Source organism: Asterias amurensis, chromosome 4 (assembly GCF_032118995.1).
Source record: "Asterias amurensis chromosome 4, ASM3211899v1".
Taxonomy (NCBI): Eukaryota; Metazoa; Echinodermata; class Asteroidea; order Forcipulatida; family Asteriidae; genus Asterias; species Asterias amurensis.
This window is the reverse complement of record NC_092651.1, coordinates 27893495-27914396: the sequence shown is the minus strand read 5'-3', so window position 1 is coordinate 27914396 and position 20902 is coordinate 27893495. Positions and strand designations below refer to the sequence as shown.

Below are 20902 nucleotides of genomic sequence, written 5' to 3'. Positions count from 1 at the left end.
TTTTCAAAAGAAGGCTCCAATGCATGCATTGTGCATTATTATTATGGTAACTGTTTATGTTTGACAGACGCCCTCTCACGACGTATAACAACCATTCTTCGTATACGCTTTCCGATCTTCCAAAATCAATCATCACAGCACTGCCCTGTGCCACTGCAAGTCGGAGAGGCGGAACATGACAGCGAGAATGTTTTCCTATAAATCATCATGACTGCATTTTTTTTATGTTTGTTTACATCTTGATCTGACATATAAATACACACGAAGCACAACATGATCAGAATGACGACAAGTTCTGTACCACTGCCGCAACTAGTAGGAACCGATTTTCCGGAAGTGTCTTATGACTCATGATCCACCATTGATTTTTCATCCTACCTAGCCTTTTGATTTTGATAGAGTACGAGGTTTTTTGGGTGTTGGAACCGGACCATGGCCCAGTTGCAGAATGGCAGGGAGGAGTCCCAGCTTAACAACGGCGTCGAAGCTGATGACTCACTGGACCAGCTGGCTGGCCGTAAAGTCATCGGAGAACATTTTAATAGTAATAACAACACAGAACCAGAACCACAAGATAATGGGGAATCGAGTGAACCTTTGTACACGAATCATTTTTTTGTGAATGGAACTGCACCAACCGAGAGTGAACTTCTCCAACACATCAGTGATGCTATTTCAAATTTCAGTCTAAATCCAAGACCAACTTCAGAATTATTCTCTACTCCTCAAGCAACACCACCACCACATCGCCTGCCTGCTGTTGCTCCAAAACCGTCCACAAGTAAAAACCCACAACCGAACCATCAGCAGCGTGTTCGGGGCAAGTCTGCCAGCCAAATGGGTTACCAGTTTCATGTCAATGAAAATGCTACCAAGGAAGTTGGTTCCCATCCGCAAGGGGCAGAGGCCCAGGGCGATGGTGAGAACAGAACTCTGAGGTTTGTCGGGAAGCGAGGCCTTACTACGGGAGATGGTGATGATATTACAAGTGCAAAAGGAACTGTTAGGGGCGTCACTAACAGAGTTAGGGCGGGTATTATGAACTTCAATTACAAGCCGCTAAGCAATGCAAAGGTGAGTTAAAGCAGGAGACAAAACCTACCTCCCATGGTCAAAGCAGCACTTGGGCTAGTTGTTGCGATAACGTTACCCTCCTCCCGACGGCGAAGCCGAGGGTTACGATATCGCAACTTACTCCACTTGGGCTAGTTGCGATAATCAAATCTTCCTCCCACTGTCAGGAAGAGGGTTACGATTTAATCCTAATTTCACTTCGGGTAATGTGGATCCTCCTGACGCAACATAATGAAGAGCAATAATATCACAGGGTCTACTATACTGTATGTATGATTAACCAAACCTAACCCCTAGGCCTACTTTTTCACTTTGTTGTTGTTCATTATGATGATCCCAGGAGTTATTCAGCCTAGAAGTATGAGGTTGGTTCCACTAAATCACCTTCATGAAGAGGAGACGATAGCGGAACGAACCATTGGGTCGTATGAATAAAAAGTAGTACTTACTTATACTTGAAATTTTCAAGTATTTACTACCATCCATATGAATAAAAAGAAGTAAAAACTGTTACTTAAAAGTATTTACTAAAATGCTAAAAGTATCTACTTTTACCAAAAGGTAAATTCTTTTAATTTTAGCACTTACTTACTTCCATATGAATAAAACGGAGAATATACTACAAAATACAAGTAAATACTAGTGATTTTTCAAGGTAGCTCCAGAGCTACCTTGGGCACAGAAGTAAAAGGCTCGTCCGAAGAAATGACAGTGTTTATGAATGTTCCTCACAGGATAAATGTTTTAGTCCAAAGGAAAGACATCACTGAAATATTAAATAGACACATATACACAGTGTTTCACAACAGAAACAATACACACAAACTCAAACTGCTTTTAATCAAACTTGTTTATATATGCTGAGGATAAAATAAAACCGTTTGTAAAAAAAAACGTTTTATATCATTACAGTAAGCTTTTAAAAAAGATATACAGAATGTTTTCAACTCAGAAATGAATGCCTCGATCATTAAGGCTTATTGTTCATAAAATCAGAAGAAGTATTTTTTAAACAATTAAATGCATTTCAATAGAATGTTGTTCGTGTTATTATTAAAACTTTTAAGTTTAAGTTAAATAGCTATGCTCATATCCAGCTCTCATCTTCTCTATACAGCGCTGTCATGCTCCACTCCAAGTTTCAAACGCTTAACAAAAACGTTTTTATTATGTGTGTCCAGATGAGTCGTCTTCATCAAAATGTTGTCAGAATAAAAACCTCATGGCTGACTTGAAGATTTCTATGTTTCTGTTAAATCAAATGCTGCTTTGGCTGTGTGTGTGAGTGCGTACGTAGACGTGAATGAGAGTTGTAATACAAAGGAAACCTTTTGTTTAGAGCCATTCAGCCATGGTATGCAGAAGTATTTCCTCCAAAGCATTACGTGAATACTTTGCAGTAAAAGAAAAGGTTTATTCATACGGAAATCAGAAGATGCTTTTACTGAATGCTTCTACTTGGAAGTTTATGCTTTTACTTTTTGCTAGTACTTGTCAGTAAATACTACTTTTTATTCATACGACCCATTGTTCTAATCTAGGAGTACCTACAATACATGTAGGAATGATCTTCTTTGAGTTGGTTGAAATAGTCATTGATGATTATAAGACAACTTAGCCCTAATCAGGGACATCTTTAGTAGACAAACAATTTAAGGAGTCTGTGAAACATCCTAGTGCTCGAAACAACATTTCTTTGGCATCATAAATGTACCTGGGTGGGAAGGTAATGTTCGTAAATCCAAGAGAAACAAAACATACAACTTACAAGGTATTGGATCACTAGAGTGGGTGTGACCAAATTCAGTAGACTATTTCAAATTGAAAATGTTAACAAATTTTATGTATCATGCCTTAATAAGTATACCCCGTCGGAAATGATAAATTAAAGTATTTCAATAAGTTGATAATCCCACAATCAGGGACCAAGGTAAGGGTTAGTGTTCTTAGTGATTGATACTTATTTGAATTAAATATAGCAAGACATGGCAAGAAGGTAAAAACAAATTAAAATCGAACAAAATAGAATCACAAGAAAGGAAAAATTCACAAAATATTACAAGAAAAGCCCCCAAAAGCTATTAACCTTCTTCTTAGACTTATTTCCATTTGGGGGGAAAATCGGCATTTAAAAATAAACAAAATTAATGGTACAATTAACAGACTGACCTAGCCAAGGGCAATTTTAAAGATCTTGAATCAAACTTTCTAACAATAATATTCACCCTTGCTTAGAGACAGTGCACTACATTCAATTACAATGTAAAGAATTGTTTTACTTTCATGCAAAGTTCTACATCTAAACACCTTTTTCATCGTCTCAATGTCTCCAAAGAATGTCAAATAGGTTCAAGTAAAGATTAATAAGTTGCAGAGGCTGGGAGAGGTTCTGACAAACTACATGTAATGCAATCCCAGTTTGAGGAAATAAATCAAGTTATTGTGATCCATTCTCATAAGTCTGTCGAAACAAATGTGTTGTTCTCTAAGTTTGAAAAGAGCTGGCATCAAGAAGAACACTGCAATGTAGTCCAACAGATCTGAACAAATATTGTTTATCTTTGAACTTGATGTTTTTTCCATTAGAAAGAAAATCATTAGAAAATAATGTTCACAACAAATGTCATCTAGCACTAATGTCATCCTTGACAGATTACCTTGTACACATGTTGTACAATGTACACACTGGGCCTGATACAGTGATGTCTCCACTGATTCAGTGATTCGTAAACTATTGCTTTATTGCAAACTTAATTACATCTCAATGTTATTCTTTCATTTGTACACCACCTGGGAAATAAAATCTTGATTATTTTCCAAGTGAAGGACAGTATATCTTTATGAATTCAATGCAGTCTCAGAGTCTGGTTTTACAGGTATAGACCTATAGATACAGTACATTGTGTGTACATGTATATCAGGCATCACTGAGGCACTCTGTTTAGTTGGTGCACTATCAAATGTTTCAGTAGAAATTCTAGTTTTCCTTACATCAAAATTGAGTACCCTGTATCAAGGAAAAGTTGCCAACGTCATATAGGCCTGTATGGTTTTCTTGATGCAATGGGATGTAGTTTGTATGACTACGCTGCCATGGTGTTTGTTTGCAATTATATGTACCCACAGTAGAAAGACTGCTACATTTTGTATTTTGCACTGAGAGTTAAAGAAAATTATAAATTGTGAATATTATATGCGTAGCTGTTACTTTTTTTCCCTTTATTTCTTGCTAAAAGCTCTATAGGTCATTATGAATTAAACTGTTTAGTCTTTCAAAATGTTTCTCACTTTTAAAGATCTTGATTTTCCTAAAAATTGTTTGTTTACAGAAAATCATGTTGACAATACTAAATTGTGTGTGTGTAAAACACAGTGTCTATAGATGATCATTACTCTTGAGATTGAGTTTGGTAGCAAATGTTACAGGGTATGATAATATTAGTACAAGGCCAATCATCAGAACCCTTCTTTTATATTATTTAATTTTTCTTTTTTTGAAGGCCACTTAATTTTATTTTGACAAGTTTGTTAGATGAGCTGCTAAATTAGAAGCTGGGCTCATCCCAATAAAGAATACCTTCAGTCCTATGCCCACTCCTAACCTTTCACAGTTGTTTAAGGAAGTTGTATGATTGATCGCCAATTTAATCTAAAAAAATGGGTTTAACTCCAAACAATTGGGTGTTGATTCATATTGGAGTGTGTTGGTAAGATCTCTAGGCATTCGTACTATGAAAGCATCTAATGACAGAACATGCCCTAATTTAATCAGGACTTTGTCCTTATTGGATCACACCCTTATTGAGTGTAGTCATAAATGTCAGATTACACTAACCGTGTTGACATATTGGTTCAGTTAGTCACCAAATGATCAGTAGTTGTCCTTATTCGTTTTCGTTTCCTTAGCAACCAAGAATCTCAGGCATTTTAATTATGTGGTGATCTGGAATAGTACATGACATAGATTTACATGAGGTCTTAACACTGGTGTGTGAACAAGCCAAAATATTGTTAGTTTGGTTTTCAAGGCCCCCCCCCCATGATGAAACTAAAATGACCTTGTTCAGTGTCAATTCACTCACAAACTCAAAGATTGATTTACTGGGATCTGTCATCACTCTGACAAATTTCACACCATGAACATTCAATCAACAAACTGTTGGACTCTGATTATGCCTGGTGGTACAGTATGCCTGATCCACAGAGAATTTGGCTTACTACTAGTGCAGTCCTAAGTACAACAGCATCAAACAAATGCAGAGTTGGGAATGGTCTTTTCATACATGTAGGCCTACCTAATACTGGCAGTCCTCATCCAACAAAACATGCATAGTTGGGATGGTCGGGGTTATACCTAATGTGGTCTAGTATAGGAGAGGCTGGTAATTACAGTTTTTAGTAACAGTAACAATTGCCTTACATCTAAGCAATGTACAAACGCATTCTTGAGTAAAAAAGAAAAAGAAAGTTGATTGACTGATTGACTACTGTTTTTTTTTACCATTTTTTTTGCAAACGCATATTTTTACGTAAAATTAATTTTTTTTATTCAACGTACTCATTTCTTTCTAAGCTACGTAATTTGTATTCTTTTTTGTTACGCTCTCTGTTTTTTGTTTGTTTTTTATGCGCCTTGGAATAAGTTTAGTCTTAGATAGATGGCGCTTCATAAGTTTTAATGATTATTAGTACACACACTTTTAATATTTAGAATCTAAAAGCTACAAATTAGATTATTTTCTGAAATAAAAAGTTCTCTTAACTGTTGCTGAGAAATTTTCATTTGATTTGAAATATTTGAGCAAATAATTTCATTGTTTTCTCTTGTATGTGATTGTCACAGTCTGCATTACTTAATCAAGGTGGATTAGAAGTAATTGAGAAGTCTTTTACAGCGGAACTAACTTCAATTCGTGAAGGGATACTATATCGCTGGATTTATGTAATCTCACTTCATATAGTGTGGTTACTACCAATCTTGTTTTATGTTGACAACATTTCCAGCAAACCTTAGGTTGTTATCTTATCTTGATATGTCATGTCTATATTTTGATCATTGCAGAAAGCAGTAAATAATGACGATGAGAGGGATAAGATCATCGTCTATACCACCAGTATGCGGATTGTCAGACAAACATTTGAGGATTGTCAGTTTGTCCGCAAGCTGTTCCAGAATCACAGGGTGCGGTTTGAGGAGCGAGATCTCTTTATGAACTCTCAACACCAGCAAGAGTTGATAGACAGACTGGAAGACACGCAACAGGTCACTCTGCCTATTGTGTTTATTGATGGAGAGCTAGTTGGGGTAAGTTTTAAAACAACATTAGGCGCCCAGCTTGCGCATTTACCATGAAATCTTGTTGTTACATCATTCATTTGTCTCAAGGTTGGTATGCCCTATGAAATGGAAACTGACAGTAAGTACAACATCCGCAGGTTAATTGTGATAGTTGATTGAAAGTATTGGGCGGTCTTGTTCTAGAAGCCATTGCTTTGTGATTTGAGTTACAACACCCATGTTTCTCTCCAGAATAAATCCTGTGTTGCATTCTGGACCAAAAGTTGGCTGAAGCACGCAAATTAAAACAAGGTTTTCCAAATTTTGATTTTTTTTTTTTTTTTTTTACCAGTACCCTGTGCCATCTGGAGCCCAAATAAATGGTATTATTTTATTATTTTCAAGAACTATAAAATGAAAACCCATTATTTCTTTTGAGTCACTGCCAGATGCTAATCGCCCTTAAAACTTGTAGCGATGTGCTGATAACCTTGAACTATGTATTCATTGGCCGAGTTGTTTGTATAGGACTCCCTACCTCTGTTCATTTGTCATGCCATTACCTTCCACTTAGTCAGGATTTGACATATTTTTGTAAAACTTTTTGGGGAAAGTCCCTAAACTCTGACTCATGTTTGTTTACTTATTTTACTTGCAATGAAGCACTTTGTTTACATCTCTCATAAAGATGAAGCACTTTGTTTACATCTCTCATAAAGATGTACATGTAGGTTTTTTTGATGAATGAAAACAGATACAGTTCTAGACCTTTTGACAAGTTTTCCTGGACAGGGTTTTGTTGCTCATTGAAATGTTTCCCATTGTTCTCTTAGGAGGGTTTTTGTATTTTTGTTCCCCAAAAGCAATTTTTGCTTTTTAAATTGTGCTTTAGGAAGTCTGATGGGACCCAAAGTTTGAGCTTGTTTTTTTGTTTCTGCTGGTAATGGCTTTTACTAATAGCAAAGTGTTTATTGATTATAACAGGATGTAGAGACGCTGGAAGAGTTAAATGAGACAGGGCAGCTGAGGAGGATTCTAGAGAGATTTGAGGTAAAGTCAGAAAGAAGTTTAGCACTAAGAATAAAGAGAACCATGCGTGTAAGCAATTACATGTCATGAAGGATCAACAAGATTTAACATTGTATGTGTGCACACAATTAAATTTGAGTTTGTTTTGACTCTCATCTATTTTTAAGAGCAGCTGTCAAGTTTAGAATGCATGTCTCCTTTTGCTTTCCTTTCAAAGTAAAGGCTCTCTCTGTGGCCAGAGAATGACTGCCTGTTTACAGTGCTTAGGTTCTATAAACAGACTAGTTTAATTAGTTCTGTTGTTCTCTATACTGTTGGAAAATGTCTTCAACTCACAATTGGAAGAAACCCTAGGCTGGCGTAGTGGATTGTCAAGAGCTGATATTATTTAGTTTTAAAACAAATTGTTGTGTGGGTTTGTTTCAATCACAGTCTAAAAGTAGACTCTGTTCATGCCAGTACCACTCCTCCAGAGATATGTTTGAATATAGATACTGTAAAAGGTCAAGAAAATAACATTTCAAAATAAGACTGAAAAATAGTGACAGTGTTTAAAAAGTAAAAAAAAAAATTACAGGAATAAAAACCGCACAATTTGAGAATTTATGTTTATTAAAAGCATGTTTACTCTTCTGAAAACGATATCTTGAAAAGTTCTAGTGTATCAAAGTAAATCAAAAGTAAACTGTAGATTAGTGTCCTCTTCCAAACAGGTTTTCTACAAGAACACCAATATGTAGGCCTACTGTTGGATTGTACATGCTATTGCAACCCAGTCATAGTGCCTACTTTGTAATATGACCTTCATATTATAACACCTTATTATGAGGTACATGTAGAGGAAGGTGTTACGCAGTTCACACTGTGACACCTTCTTGGTACTAGTGTTCAATCATGCATCTTTTTCCTCGCTCCAACCAAAATTCAAGATAGTTGCCAGACATTAAAGGTACAGTTGTTTGAGTAAACTTATTTTCATCCTCTACCTTGCTTACACAAACTGTCACTTTCAGAAGTTTTTGTTCTCTTTGTACAAAGCAGTGATGATTGTGAGATGTTTAATTGCTATTTCTCCTCCATGTTATGTTGAAAAGTAGCACTTGTTTGAACCTAGTAAGCTTTGGGGTAAAAACTACTTGTTTTTCTCGTTGTAATAATTACCTTTTCTGTATTTGCCTTTAACACTAGAGAAAGCTTTTACAAACATGCTTTATTGAATTATTTGATCATGGATGATCACATCCATACAAACAGTGCATTCAGGTGTGTTGTATATTATTGCATTACCAGCAGAAGTTGTTGCCAAAAATAACATGTCTTGACAATTATACCCGCCATAAAATGTACAAAGGTACAATATCTTGGCTCAACGTGTACAATGATTGTGTATTAGGAAAACATGTACATGTATTGTTTGTCAGAAATTCACTTACAAAAAAAGAAAACAAAAATGACTTCCATAATAAAGCTCATCTGATTTGAAGTAGACCAGATTGTTTTTATGATTGAAAAATCTAGATTATAATTTGTGTAATAATATAGACATTACATAGTGTATACTTTATAGCAGTTTTCACACCCAGAAGTGTGTCCCAAAGCGCTCATTATTTTATAGCTAGGGCCTATACAATTATAACAACCCATTCTTGTAGCACCTTGCACTAAACTTACATTGACAAGGTGTTGCCGCCAAGTGGACCATTTCAGAAATACAGCCAACCCTTCTTCTCTATGGTTCAATTAGTAGAGTTAACCAAGAGTGTCATCATTGACACACATGGTGCACTACTTCAACATTACTAGAAATGTTCAACATTATTAAGTGTTTTGGGGTTCCTTTTATAATGTCTTACACAACACATTGGACCTACAGAAGAAAATACATGTACTATACCCCATCCAAAGGATTGAAGCAATGGTCTTGCTGTTAAAAGGACACTTGTGTCATGACTGGTGTTGTTAGAGATTCTGTCCCTTTGGCAAATTGTGTAAACATTTGGTCTAGTAATAGCGCCCATTTTTGAATCAACTTCCTTCAGCCAATTGTAAACTACAAGGGGTTGGAGGAGACACACACTAGCTTGACCAGGGGACAAAATCTGCTAAGACTAAGGGACTGTAAGAATTTGATAAATCAATCCGCTGAGACACAGAGACTGTAAGGCTTTGATGCGCCCATTTTAAGTCAATCCACTAAGACATGGGGACTGTAAGGCTTTGATGCGCCCATAAATCTCTCATTTTTCAAATGGAAGTATTCTCCCTCATAGAAAGTACCAGTGTGCATTCCATGGCATTACCTGGTAGGCGAGAGACTACACATTATTGAAGTATTGTACACAGCCTGAGCTTGATCAAGTTTATTTACATGGTTCACGTTTAAACATTTGATATAAAAATTTGATAAATCAAATTGTGTTATCTCCACAAATTATTGAGCTGTGTACAAACTAAACTGTGCCTGTCAGGACGTCCATTATACATGTTACTGTAAACTTGTGATGTCACAGGTTATCATGGTCTAACAATGTATTAACAGCTGTAAATGTGTTTGTTTTGAGGGTAGGGTTGTCTACTTGTATTGAATACAGTTCATGACCTTGTGTGGTTAAATATCAAATATGTTTTTCTAGACCTCATTTGTTGGATGCAGTCCCTTGTGTTTTTTATATTTTACGATCTTGGACAGATTTGGCAGTAAATGTTGATATGAAAGAATGCCTTTACTTGTCATCTTGATACTCTGTCTATCCATGTTTTCAAATCTTAAGAAGCTAAAGAAGAAAGAAGGAAGGGGGGGGCAGTGTTGTAGCATTTGGAATATGTCTCTGTCTTGCCAGTAGATCTTGATGTGTTGTTGATTCCTTGGGCTTCAGTTACTTTCATCACTGCCAGAGTTTTGACATAATCAAATGACAAGTCGTAATCCAGGAATGATACCCATTGCTATGTTTATAATACCATAGTACTGAATAAAGGTGCGTTGTATGTAGCAAGTATGTCCTTGTACAATATACATTGAATGTAGATTTTATGCATCCACTCCAGTCATGGATGATGATAACAAAGACATAAATAGCATCCAGTAGAAATTAAAAGTTGTCTCTTTATTAATCTTGTAGTTGGCCTCTTGTTCATTGACAAAGACATCCAACAAAGACACACAAAGACTGCAGTAAAAAATATAGAGTTGGCTCTTTACCAATCTTGAAGTATTTTTATTGACAAATATACCAAAACACAGTAGAAATATAGAGTCGACTCATCACCAATATTGTACAAGTAGGTATTTGTTGACAAAGAGATAAAGAGAAGGGTACATGTAGATGGATCACATAATATCATCTTCACACAATGTGGACCTATTGTTGTTATCATCTTCACAAAATGTGGACCTATTGTTGTTATCATCTTCACACAATGTGGACCTATTGTTGTTATCATCTTCATACAATGTGGACCTATTGTTGTTATCATCTTCATACAATGTGGACCTATTGTTGTTATCATCTTCATACAATGTGGACCTATTGTTGTTATCATCTTCACACAATGTGGACCTATTGTTGTTATCATCTTCACACAATGTGGACCTATTGTTGTTATCATCTTCACACAATGTGGACCTATTGTTGTTATCATCTTCACACAATGTGGACCTATTGTTGTTATCATCTTCACACAATGTGGACCTATTGTTGTTATCTTCACACAATGTGGACCTATTGTTGTTATCATCTTCACACAATGTGGACCTATTGTTGTTTCTGTCATGCTTTGATTGTGCACGCTACATACTTTCTTTTATTTAGAGAGAGAACACAATTTTGTACAATAACAAGTTTTTAATTTTAGTTTATGTTTAATTGCTTAATTTAAATAAGGATTGTGTATGAATACATGTACTACTAAAAATACAAGACCAGGCGATTGCCTCCATGACCCTGGTCAAAGCCTTGGTGCCCTTGAAATGCTCTTAGTAGAAATTTACGAAATTTACAATTTCCTCATAGGGCGCCCTTTTAACAAGGAAGGAGGAAATGCCTTGGTGCCCTTGCCCTTTCAAAAAGCATACAGGCCTGCAAGATATAGTGCATAATGCAGTAACCTCTATGAGTATTGAATCGGTGTGTATAGGGAGTGAAAATCAGCTGCTCTAATTCAATTCATGTTTTGACAATTTGCAGAAGTTTGTTCCGACATCTGACTGCAGGGAGTGTGGAGGATTTCGTTACGTTCCTTGTCGTGTCTGCAGTGGCAGCAAGAAATCACTCAACCGTAACAACTTTACTGACCAGTTTCATGCTCTGCGCTGCTCGTACTGTGACGAGAACGGACTCCAGAAATGCTCATTGTGCAATAAATGAGGAAAGGTTACCATAGCTACATACGTAGTGATAAAGGGAAAGCTTTTAAGCTACAATTTACAGCAGTTGATGAAGATTGATAACACTACACCCTATTGATAAACTTACATGTCCATCTACTGTGTGTTTACAAAGTGTCCCAAAGTACAACTAGAGTTGCATAGATTGAGCTGAAATACATGTGCAGATAGTGAAAATATTGCTCACTGCGTAGTATGTGATATAGTGCACTCACCTAAAACAGAACTTCATGGCTTTGTTCTCTCTGTTTAATACTAACTCTTGTTGGAAATTTCACAAGGGATTTTAGGCAGTGTAGTAAAGGTCCTTTCACACATCAATGATTTTGAATATTTCTGCAAATATTGAGAACATTACTCAAGGAATTTGGAAAGGTTCAGGACACTTCATTGCAGAACATTGTAGTGATATTACAAAGCAATTTAAGGTGATTGTAGATTCATACATTTTCTGGGGTCCATTTCAACAGTTAGTAACTTTATGAATAATAGTCAATGTAACTCACCCAATATATTGAACATGAATGTAAGAGTAAATGTTGCATGTTCTGTTGTGCCTGGTTGTAAAAAGTCTTAAGTCATTATACAGTTCCCTTGTAGTCCAATTACAGGTTCATGTATTCTCTGTAGAGTTATGAGTATACTGTAAGTAAGATATTGTGCTTATCACTCAATGGTGTTGGGTACTAAAATACTGTCCGTCAAGATTGGAACTGTTTTATGGTTTTGTGAAAATGGAGCACAATATTAGCCCTGTGTATTCTTACAGGCAGATAATATTCCAATGTTTTTTTTAATGAAATGGTATGAATTAAACGTTGTTGCAATTGTCTTTTTACTTGTTTTTCACTAAGTGTTACTATTTAAGATCTATAAATTATTTGGTTTTACTTAATGCATGTTTTCTTTTTAAATGTTTGAATAACTAATAGTTATGTTAACATTTGGATGGAAAAGGGACCACTGGGCCTTAACTTCATTGTGTTGCGTAACCACAAAAAGTTGCTAAGCACAAACAAATTATGCTTAGCAGAATAAGGTTTTTAGCCATTAGTATCATTTCACACATACATGTACATGTACCATATGTGTGACTGGTACCCAGCTCATTGTTGTTCAGCAAAGACTTTTCCTTAAAAATCACCTAAGCACCAATCCTGCTTCTAAAATTTGTATCAAATTTGACCCATATTGTAGTTTCAGCAAGTTGTTTTTTCTTGCCAATATTCAGCAGGTTTAAAAAAGAAAATGTTCTTGCTGGTTGTCCAGTTCCTAATGGCGCACTATAATTTCCTGATTTTGTTCACTTGCAATACATTTGGGTACTTACCCTGGAAATGTTGGTACATGTACATGTATAAAGACACAACTGGCTATCCATTACATGTATGATTAAGTTGAATGTACTAGTGGCTTTACATATTAATACCGAAAGTTCACACTTTGAATTTCGCCGTCAGAAAGTGGAGAGATCAGTAGTGAATAAGCCTGCCATGTAATTCCAGGCCAAGCCTGCCATGTAATTCCAGGCCAAGCCTGCCATGTAATTCCAGGCCTGCCATATAATTCCAGGCCTGCCATGTAATTCCAGGCCTGTATACTTTTTATAGTAGAAAACACTGGAATGGGACCATTAACATGGAGTGTTGCAGTTGTACATACCTAGCTGTGTGTTGGACTAACATAGCACCATTGATGAAGAGCTCAGTAATTTCCATTTCAATTCCATGGTCGTTCCAAGCTAACATTCATAATTGCTGGGATGTTTATACATGCTTATATTACAGCCCATAGTAAAGTGGTTTGGAGGCACTCCATTTACCAACGTCTGACAACTTAATTGTTTTTTTTCTCCATAACATATTGTACATTCTTGTTGGAGATACGGTGTATGGTGTAACATTGCAAAATAAACCTGTACCGTATTCTTCTCTAGTGTTACACATTGTCTGTACATTTTGACAGTTATTAAAAACATTCCAGCACATTGGCAGACAAAACTCCAATTAGTTTCAATTGCAGCAGATTGTTAAAAGGAATGCATTTTTCAAACACAATGTTTATTTTGGGAAAAGGAAGGTAGGAACTTGAAATGAAAACATGTTGGAATGTAGCCCTGAAGCTATTTTTGGTTGATACTGGTTTAGGATATAGCTACATAACATATTTGCCTGCTGTTAAGTGCCCATACAGCGACCATTGTCATACAAATGCTAGCAGCAAATGCATAAAAATTGCACTTGATGAGCCAAATATATCATGGAGATTTTCATTCTGACTGGGTCTTTATTATTGCATTCATAATGGAGCACCATTTAAGGTGTGCTGTGCTTTGAGCCATGCATAATGAACCTGAAGCACAATGGGTAATTAACGAGCTTAGGAGACATCAGCCAGATTCCATCTATGGTCTTAATTGTATACGGAAAAAGAAATGGCTGTTGCAGACGGCTTTACCGCAAGTGAACTGTTATATAAATGCAAAAAATTAGCCCATGTTTGCCCCAAACATATTTTGTATATAAGAGGCTTTTTGAGAATGTCTTTTCTATAGCTGAAATATGAGGCCATTTACTACTCATTGCACTGAAGTTAAATACCCATGTACTACCTGCATAGGAAATGTCTTTTCTTCCAGATGTTTTGTTTGGTTTTTAAATTTGACTGATTTCATTCATATTTGCCTGTAAATGTATTCCTGTTATTTTATTTTGTAACTATGAATTGATGTTTTTTTTTAATGTTGTGTGAATTAACTTGATGACATTCCCTGGAATAGTTTAACATTTATAGCAGTAGATTGAACGAAATAATATTTACTTTTTAAACCAGGTGAATTGTTCACATGAAAACACTGTGATTTAAAGCACACTATTACTGGCATTTTGATGGTCTAACCTTTTAAGGCGTGTTTTACATTTTATGGAATTGAAAGGAAGTAGAATTTGTTACATCTAAACTGTGAAACAAGTATGACTTCATCAGCCATGCCTCAGTTATTAGCTGTGCAATGCGCAATTGTAATTTGCTCATTCTGAGCAATGAGACAAGGGTTCAATTTCAATTTAAGAATTCTGCACTTACAGAACCCTATAAACATGATAAAGTACATTATTCTCTGGTTCATAACTAAATCAACAGATCAATGTAAAGTTACAAAGTACATGATTCTTTGGCTCATACTAAGTGCAGATACCTCAATATTATAATAGCATGTTAGTGGGCAACTTGCAAAATGCACCAGGGAATCCAATGCTGTTTGATTAATGCATAAGACATGCACAATGTTATTGTGAAGAAAAGTACTGTGTTTTTGTGTGAATAGTGAACCCTATGGTAACAAGTATGGCGTCTTTCATAATATAGAATGTAGAAATAAATTATCTTAAAGTAACGTTGACTAAACTAATATGTACAGAAATCTCATTCAGTCTTTCAGTAATTCACATTTTAGAGTAAAACAATGTATTCAGATTTTGTATGTATATATGGCCCAAATTTCAGTATGAGAAGATAATATTAATATTTTAAGTCGAGATTTAACGTCAGAGTACGGAAAAATCGTTTTTTGAAATATTTAATTAACACCATATTTTTTAATCAGATTTTGGATATATTTTAGTGAGCTTTAACTAAAGTTTTCAGTGATTGGAAGTTTCATTTTAAAGAGAGTAAATTGTACTTTTTTTAAAGGTGGTTTATGTGATAATTCATGATGGCTTAATGCCAGTTTCAGTGTGTGTTACATTATCACTGCTTCTAAGTAGCGAATAGACCTAGTGGGAAGCTTTTGTAGTCGAAAGAAGTTTTAGTAGAATAAGTTATTCTCTACAAAATATGCACAAACAGGCAAGTTTTGTCACTAAATACTACGACATCAGATATTTCCTTAAAAACTATTGCAAATTTTCTTTGGAATTTAGGTTAAAAACTTTCCCAATGATGGACAAAAAAATGAAAATGTGGAAGTTTGACTTAAAAAAATTATAAATTTGAAAATGTAAAAGAACTGTTCTTAGATTTTAAATGTTGGATATGAGCACCTAATTTGGCAAATAGAACATTGTATTTAGGGGGACTAGTGCCATGATCATAGTGTGCTATTCGCTTTACCTGGACACATGAACTTTCACCCAGCCACTGAAAGCGCATGTGTTGGCCTTTGCAAAGAGCCCCATCATAATTAATTAAATTTTTATGGGATGACTTGCGCGCCCCCCACAGTAACTTGGTGAGAGTTTATAGTTCCATGCACAGACACAGTCCTGCTTTAATCATGATGTCAGTTTCCTTAAAACTAAAGGTACATACAGGGAGTTTTACATCATGACATAATGATGGCTTTGCAAACTTAACAAATCCCTGTATGGTTGAACAAATTATGCAAAATGATAGTAAATGGCATCTTGGTAAGTAACTATGCATATACAGAGTATTATTAATTTTAAATGGTAAAATGGCTTAATAATGTTCTTCAACATTTGAGAAATGAATCATGACATTTTCTAAGACACTTTTTTACTGTGCATTGTGAGGGTCACCGGACATTGACAGAAATAGTTTAAAGATGATTGAAAACACACTGAAATTAAATCCCTCCTACTGGCTGACTAGTGTTCATCATACACCTTTTTAAAGGCACTCGGCACGTTTGGTAATGACTTAAAATATATATAAGCATACAAAATTACTCTTTCTTACACGCAACAGAGAATTGCTAATAATAATATAAAACATTGTGACAAGCGACTCCCAGAGTGTAGTTTTTGAGAAAAAAGGTAATTTCTCACTCAAATATTTGAAACTGGTAAATGACTTGAGGCCTAAAGCCATTTTTAGGCATCTGAAGGCACACTAACTGTGAACAAGGGCGTTTTTTTCTTACATGATTTTCTTGCAACTTTGATGCTTAGTTCTTCCGAAATTCTCACAGTTTTGTTATTTTAAACATGAATGGGATACACCAAGTGAGAATACTGGTCTTGCACGAAATTACCAACGGTGTCCAGTGCCTTTAACTTACACAGTTCTGTTCACAGTTGTGCCAACATATGCAGTTGAATGGTTTCAATTGGTTGTCAACATGCTTTGAAGTGGGTTAAAAACAGAAATAAAAACTCCTTTATGTGCTACATATATTTATAATTATATTAGACTATTGGTCGCTGATCAGCAGACAGACTGTTGATTGAAAATTGTGAAATCTAAGACCAAAAAGTGTGACAAGATATAGATGTTTGTATTTTTATATTTGCAATATACAGAAACTAATTTTACCTCTAAATACATGAAATGTTGTATTCAACTATTAACTGTGGTATAACATTATCTCTGCACCTATCCCTATGTAGAATGTGAGGAGCAACATGAGTGTTTCACTACACAATATTACAACTTTTGAAATAACTTTGTTTGAAGATCATGAAACATTATAATCAGTAGTTCAGTCCAAGATGGGGACTGAACAAATTTGTCTTTCTAAGTCACTTTTAGAAATGTTTTATTTGTTGTTATTTTGGTAGTTTGAGATTCAGTTGATCTTTCAAAATGTCATGTGATTTGTTTCACACCTTCACCTTTAACTTATCAAATAAAATTCACTGGCAATTACATTCTTAATCAGCATTTTGTTAGTATTTCCAATTAAATCACGGACAACATTAAGAGTTTTCCAAAGTTATGACCCAACAATACAAGAATCAACAAACTTTTGAAAGTTTGAGCTCAGTTGGTAATAGGAATATAACAAAACATTATTGGGAAACCCTTAATATGGTTTCACAGTTTTCAAATGTTGGGTTTTTGACTTGTGAATTTAAAAATTAAATGTTATGAAAATGTCATATCTCAAAACTCTAGCATTTCAACCGACAATGTTTTAATGGAAGTTGTTATTTACAGCTGTTATTTTCTTCATAAACATTCTCTTTGATCCACTTACTCTAGTGCTTAGGAAACTACTCCCAGAAGCTCCTAAATAACTCCACTGGTTACTGAAAACTGGAAATGCTATCATTTCAACATAAATGAATTGTAGTATACATACATACTGTGCATTGAAGGTTCAGACCTTTTTGTTTGCAATGATTCAGACATGTAGTTCTTTAAATCATGTACATCAATCAATCATCCCTTTATGGGGTGCATACTAGATATCATGTGGTTATTAGACAAACTATAATTGCTTCATTATATTTCATAGAATCAATAATGCCATTTAAAAATGATCAATATAACATGTTGTATTAATCTATGAACAGGACTATGGGCAAGCAAACTGGGCTTGCAGTTACTAAAGCTAAATGGACGTTCCATTCAGATGGTTTTGGGCAGACCCCATTATGATTGGCTTTTGTTATGTGGGAACTGTCCTCAACTGGTTCCATTTTATTGTTAAACAAATTTTCCATTTGGTTCTTGTTGATGTTAGGTCATTCATTACTTTGGTAATTTTTCCACAACTTAATGACCATGAAAAGCTTGATTGGAAACAGCACTGGAGATCTGTTGATAGTATAAAACATCGTTAGAAACTGTCCCCTTTGAAGATATGCAGTTTTATAGAAACCGATAATTTATCGTCCGTAAATTTTAATCTGAGAAAAGCCTTCAGGCATGAAGCTTTTCTCAGCCATCTGAAAGCACACAAACTTGTGTTTTTTTCTATTAAAATTTTTACAGGTTTGTTATTTTATGCATACATTGGGATTGCCAAGTGAGGATACTTGTCTTTGACAATAACCTAAAGTATACCCTAGAGGTTACTCTAGGAGCTGAATTCATAAGCCTGTGTATATGTTGTAGTGGTAACTTAACTAGATAGCCAAAATGACATGTATAAGTAGTGTAACTCCATATAGTCCCATCATGAGATTGGTCAAGGCTTTTATATCATCGTATCTTTCATCATGTCGGTTTCAAAGCCTTTGTCCAGTCTGTTCTGGGTTGGCCATTTCATTATAGCTTTGCCTTTAGTAATTAATCTGTAAGGTTGTGAGAAACGAGAGAGTTTTGTTTGATGTGTATAACTCTCCTGAAAAGGAGCAGAATACACCTTTGAAACATCAAGACAACATCAACAATCTTCTTGCTGCCAATATTCCTTCCAAACTTATTTCTCACATGGTTGTTTCAAGCAAGTTTATAGAACTAGTTACTACTTATACCTTTCTTACAGTGTACAAAGCAAGAGCTACAGATGAATTGTTATATTGTTGACTCCAATATGATTTTAAAACAACACTTGAGAGAATGAAAATATTTTCAGACAGAAATAGAAGTTAAGAGGCATTATGCATCCTAGGTTTTACAGTGGATGTTTTAATATTTTATAAATATATGCAATATCAGTAAAGTGCACATGTGTCTATAGAAGTTCATTTAGTTGTTGAGTCACACAACCATCTGTATATAATTATTGGTCAATTGTTGTATGGAAATAGATAATGTTGTGCCTTTTTGTGACTTTATGTATATAATATGGACTGTGATTAAAGTATTTTGTGGAAGAATTAAAATTTGGTTTGTTATATTGAAGTTTGTATCTGTTGAGTAAAATGGTCCATGCAAGAATGAATCTCAGAAAAGTTTCATGTCAATTTGTTTCTGGAATCAACCTGATGTGATTAAAACTGGGAAAAGCAACCAGTCTGGACATGTCTGCTGCCACCTTGTGACAGTTATTTTTAGGGTCCTTTAAACTAGTAAATAATGTTCATTGAACAAACTCACTGTTTACAGGCATTGACACTATCGATAATTACCCAAAATTAGTTTTATACGTACATAACAACTAACTTGGTAACGAGTAATGGAGAGCTGTTGATAGTATAAACATTGTGAGAAACAGCTCACCCTGAAGTAAAATAGTCATTTGAGTAATTTCCCACTAAAATATTTGAATTTGATTTTGAGACCTCAGAACTAGATTTTTAGGTCCTGAAATCAAGCATCTTCGTGTGACAAGTGTTTTTTCTTCCATTGTTATCTCACAACTGCGATGACCAATTGAGCTAAAACTTTCACAAGTTTGTTATTTTATGCATAATGTTGAGATACACCAAGAAGTGAGAAGACTGGTGTATGACAATTAATAATAGTGTCCATTGTCTTTATCTGTAACGCTCTCCAAATCTCAGTTGAGACATTGGTCAGGACTGATCTCATCATAAGACCAACACATCATAGTGATGTCAAGAAGTGCATGTGAAATGATATAGTCTATTAACCTCTAAAATGGAATGTTCTGTTGCTCGTCCTAACTCGAGATAAGACTTGTCTTTTAGGACGAGTAATGTATCAGATCAGCTATGAATTATCAAAATGTTAAGGATATTTCATCCTCATTACTGACTATCTCGCCCATGAAATCTCCATTTGGATTTACATACTCGAGTGGAAATAAAAAAGAACAAATCTTGTGAGGATTGAATTCTTAGGGTTTTAAATTCCTCTCAAACAGATGTTGACATTTCTCGTATAAATTCCTATATACTTCATTGCAGTGTGTAACTCGATGGTTAGAACAATACATGTACCTCAGTGGAATTGGAAAAAGAAAACAAAATCTTCTGACCTTTCTTAGACTAAGCATGACACAAGGGACCTAGAATTAGATACTTTTTAGGGGAGATCGCAAAGATATTTTTTCAGATCCTCTCTTCAATATAAGGACAGCGCCATTAGTTCTCTGCGCTCCTTACACCGACTCTCCGTTAGAAAGTTAGACATGGCCTAGCTCCTAAATATATCTCCGAATCACTTATTCCCAAAAAGTAACCTACGTCTCGTGTTCTCCGATCATCATCTACCGCCCACCTGGAATTCAACTCTGGTCCTATCCCCCGCACTCGCTATGGCAACCGCTCCTTCTCTTGAACAATCTTCCCGTCCACATCCGTGCCTCGACTACACTGGACTCTTTTAAAAACGCTCTAAAAACCCACTTATTTAAACCCATCTAAGCTAATGTTCAGTTTCAGCTGTTTCATCCCACTTATTTTTTTTGTTATTTTACACTTCTTTGTCTTTCTTCAGTGTATTTAATTACTTTTATGTTTCAGGGCTTAGAAACCATGTATTAAGCGCTATATAAATGCATGTTATTACTATTAATATTATATCAAAGTGGGAAG

The 20902-nt window shown here is 35.2% G+C and overlaps 1 protein-coding gene across 1 annotated transcript; it reads left to right on the top strand.

Annotated features, from left to right (window-relative positions):
• The first annotated feature begins 154 nt into the window (after positions 1-154).
• LOC139935861 (glutaredoxin domain-containing cysteine-rich protein 1-like) lies at positions 155-19327 on the top strand. Its single transcript, XM_071930475.1, has 4 exons — positions 155-1074; positions 6137-6379; positions 7337-7402; positions 11569-19327. Exons 1-4 carry the CDS (start codon positions 433-435, stop codon positions 11746-11748), a joined length of 1131 nt encoding a protein of 376 aa, XP_071786576.1. The 5' UTR covers positions 155-432; the 3' UTR covers positions 11749-19327.
• Positions 19328-20902: the final 1575 nt, after the last annotated feature.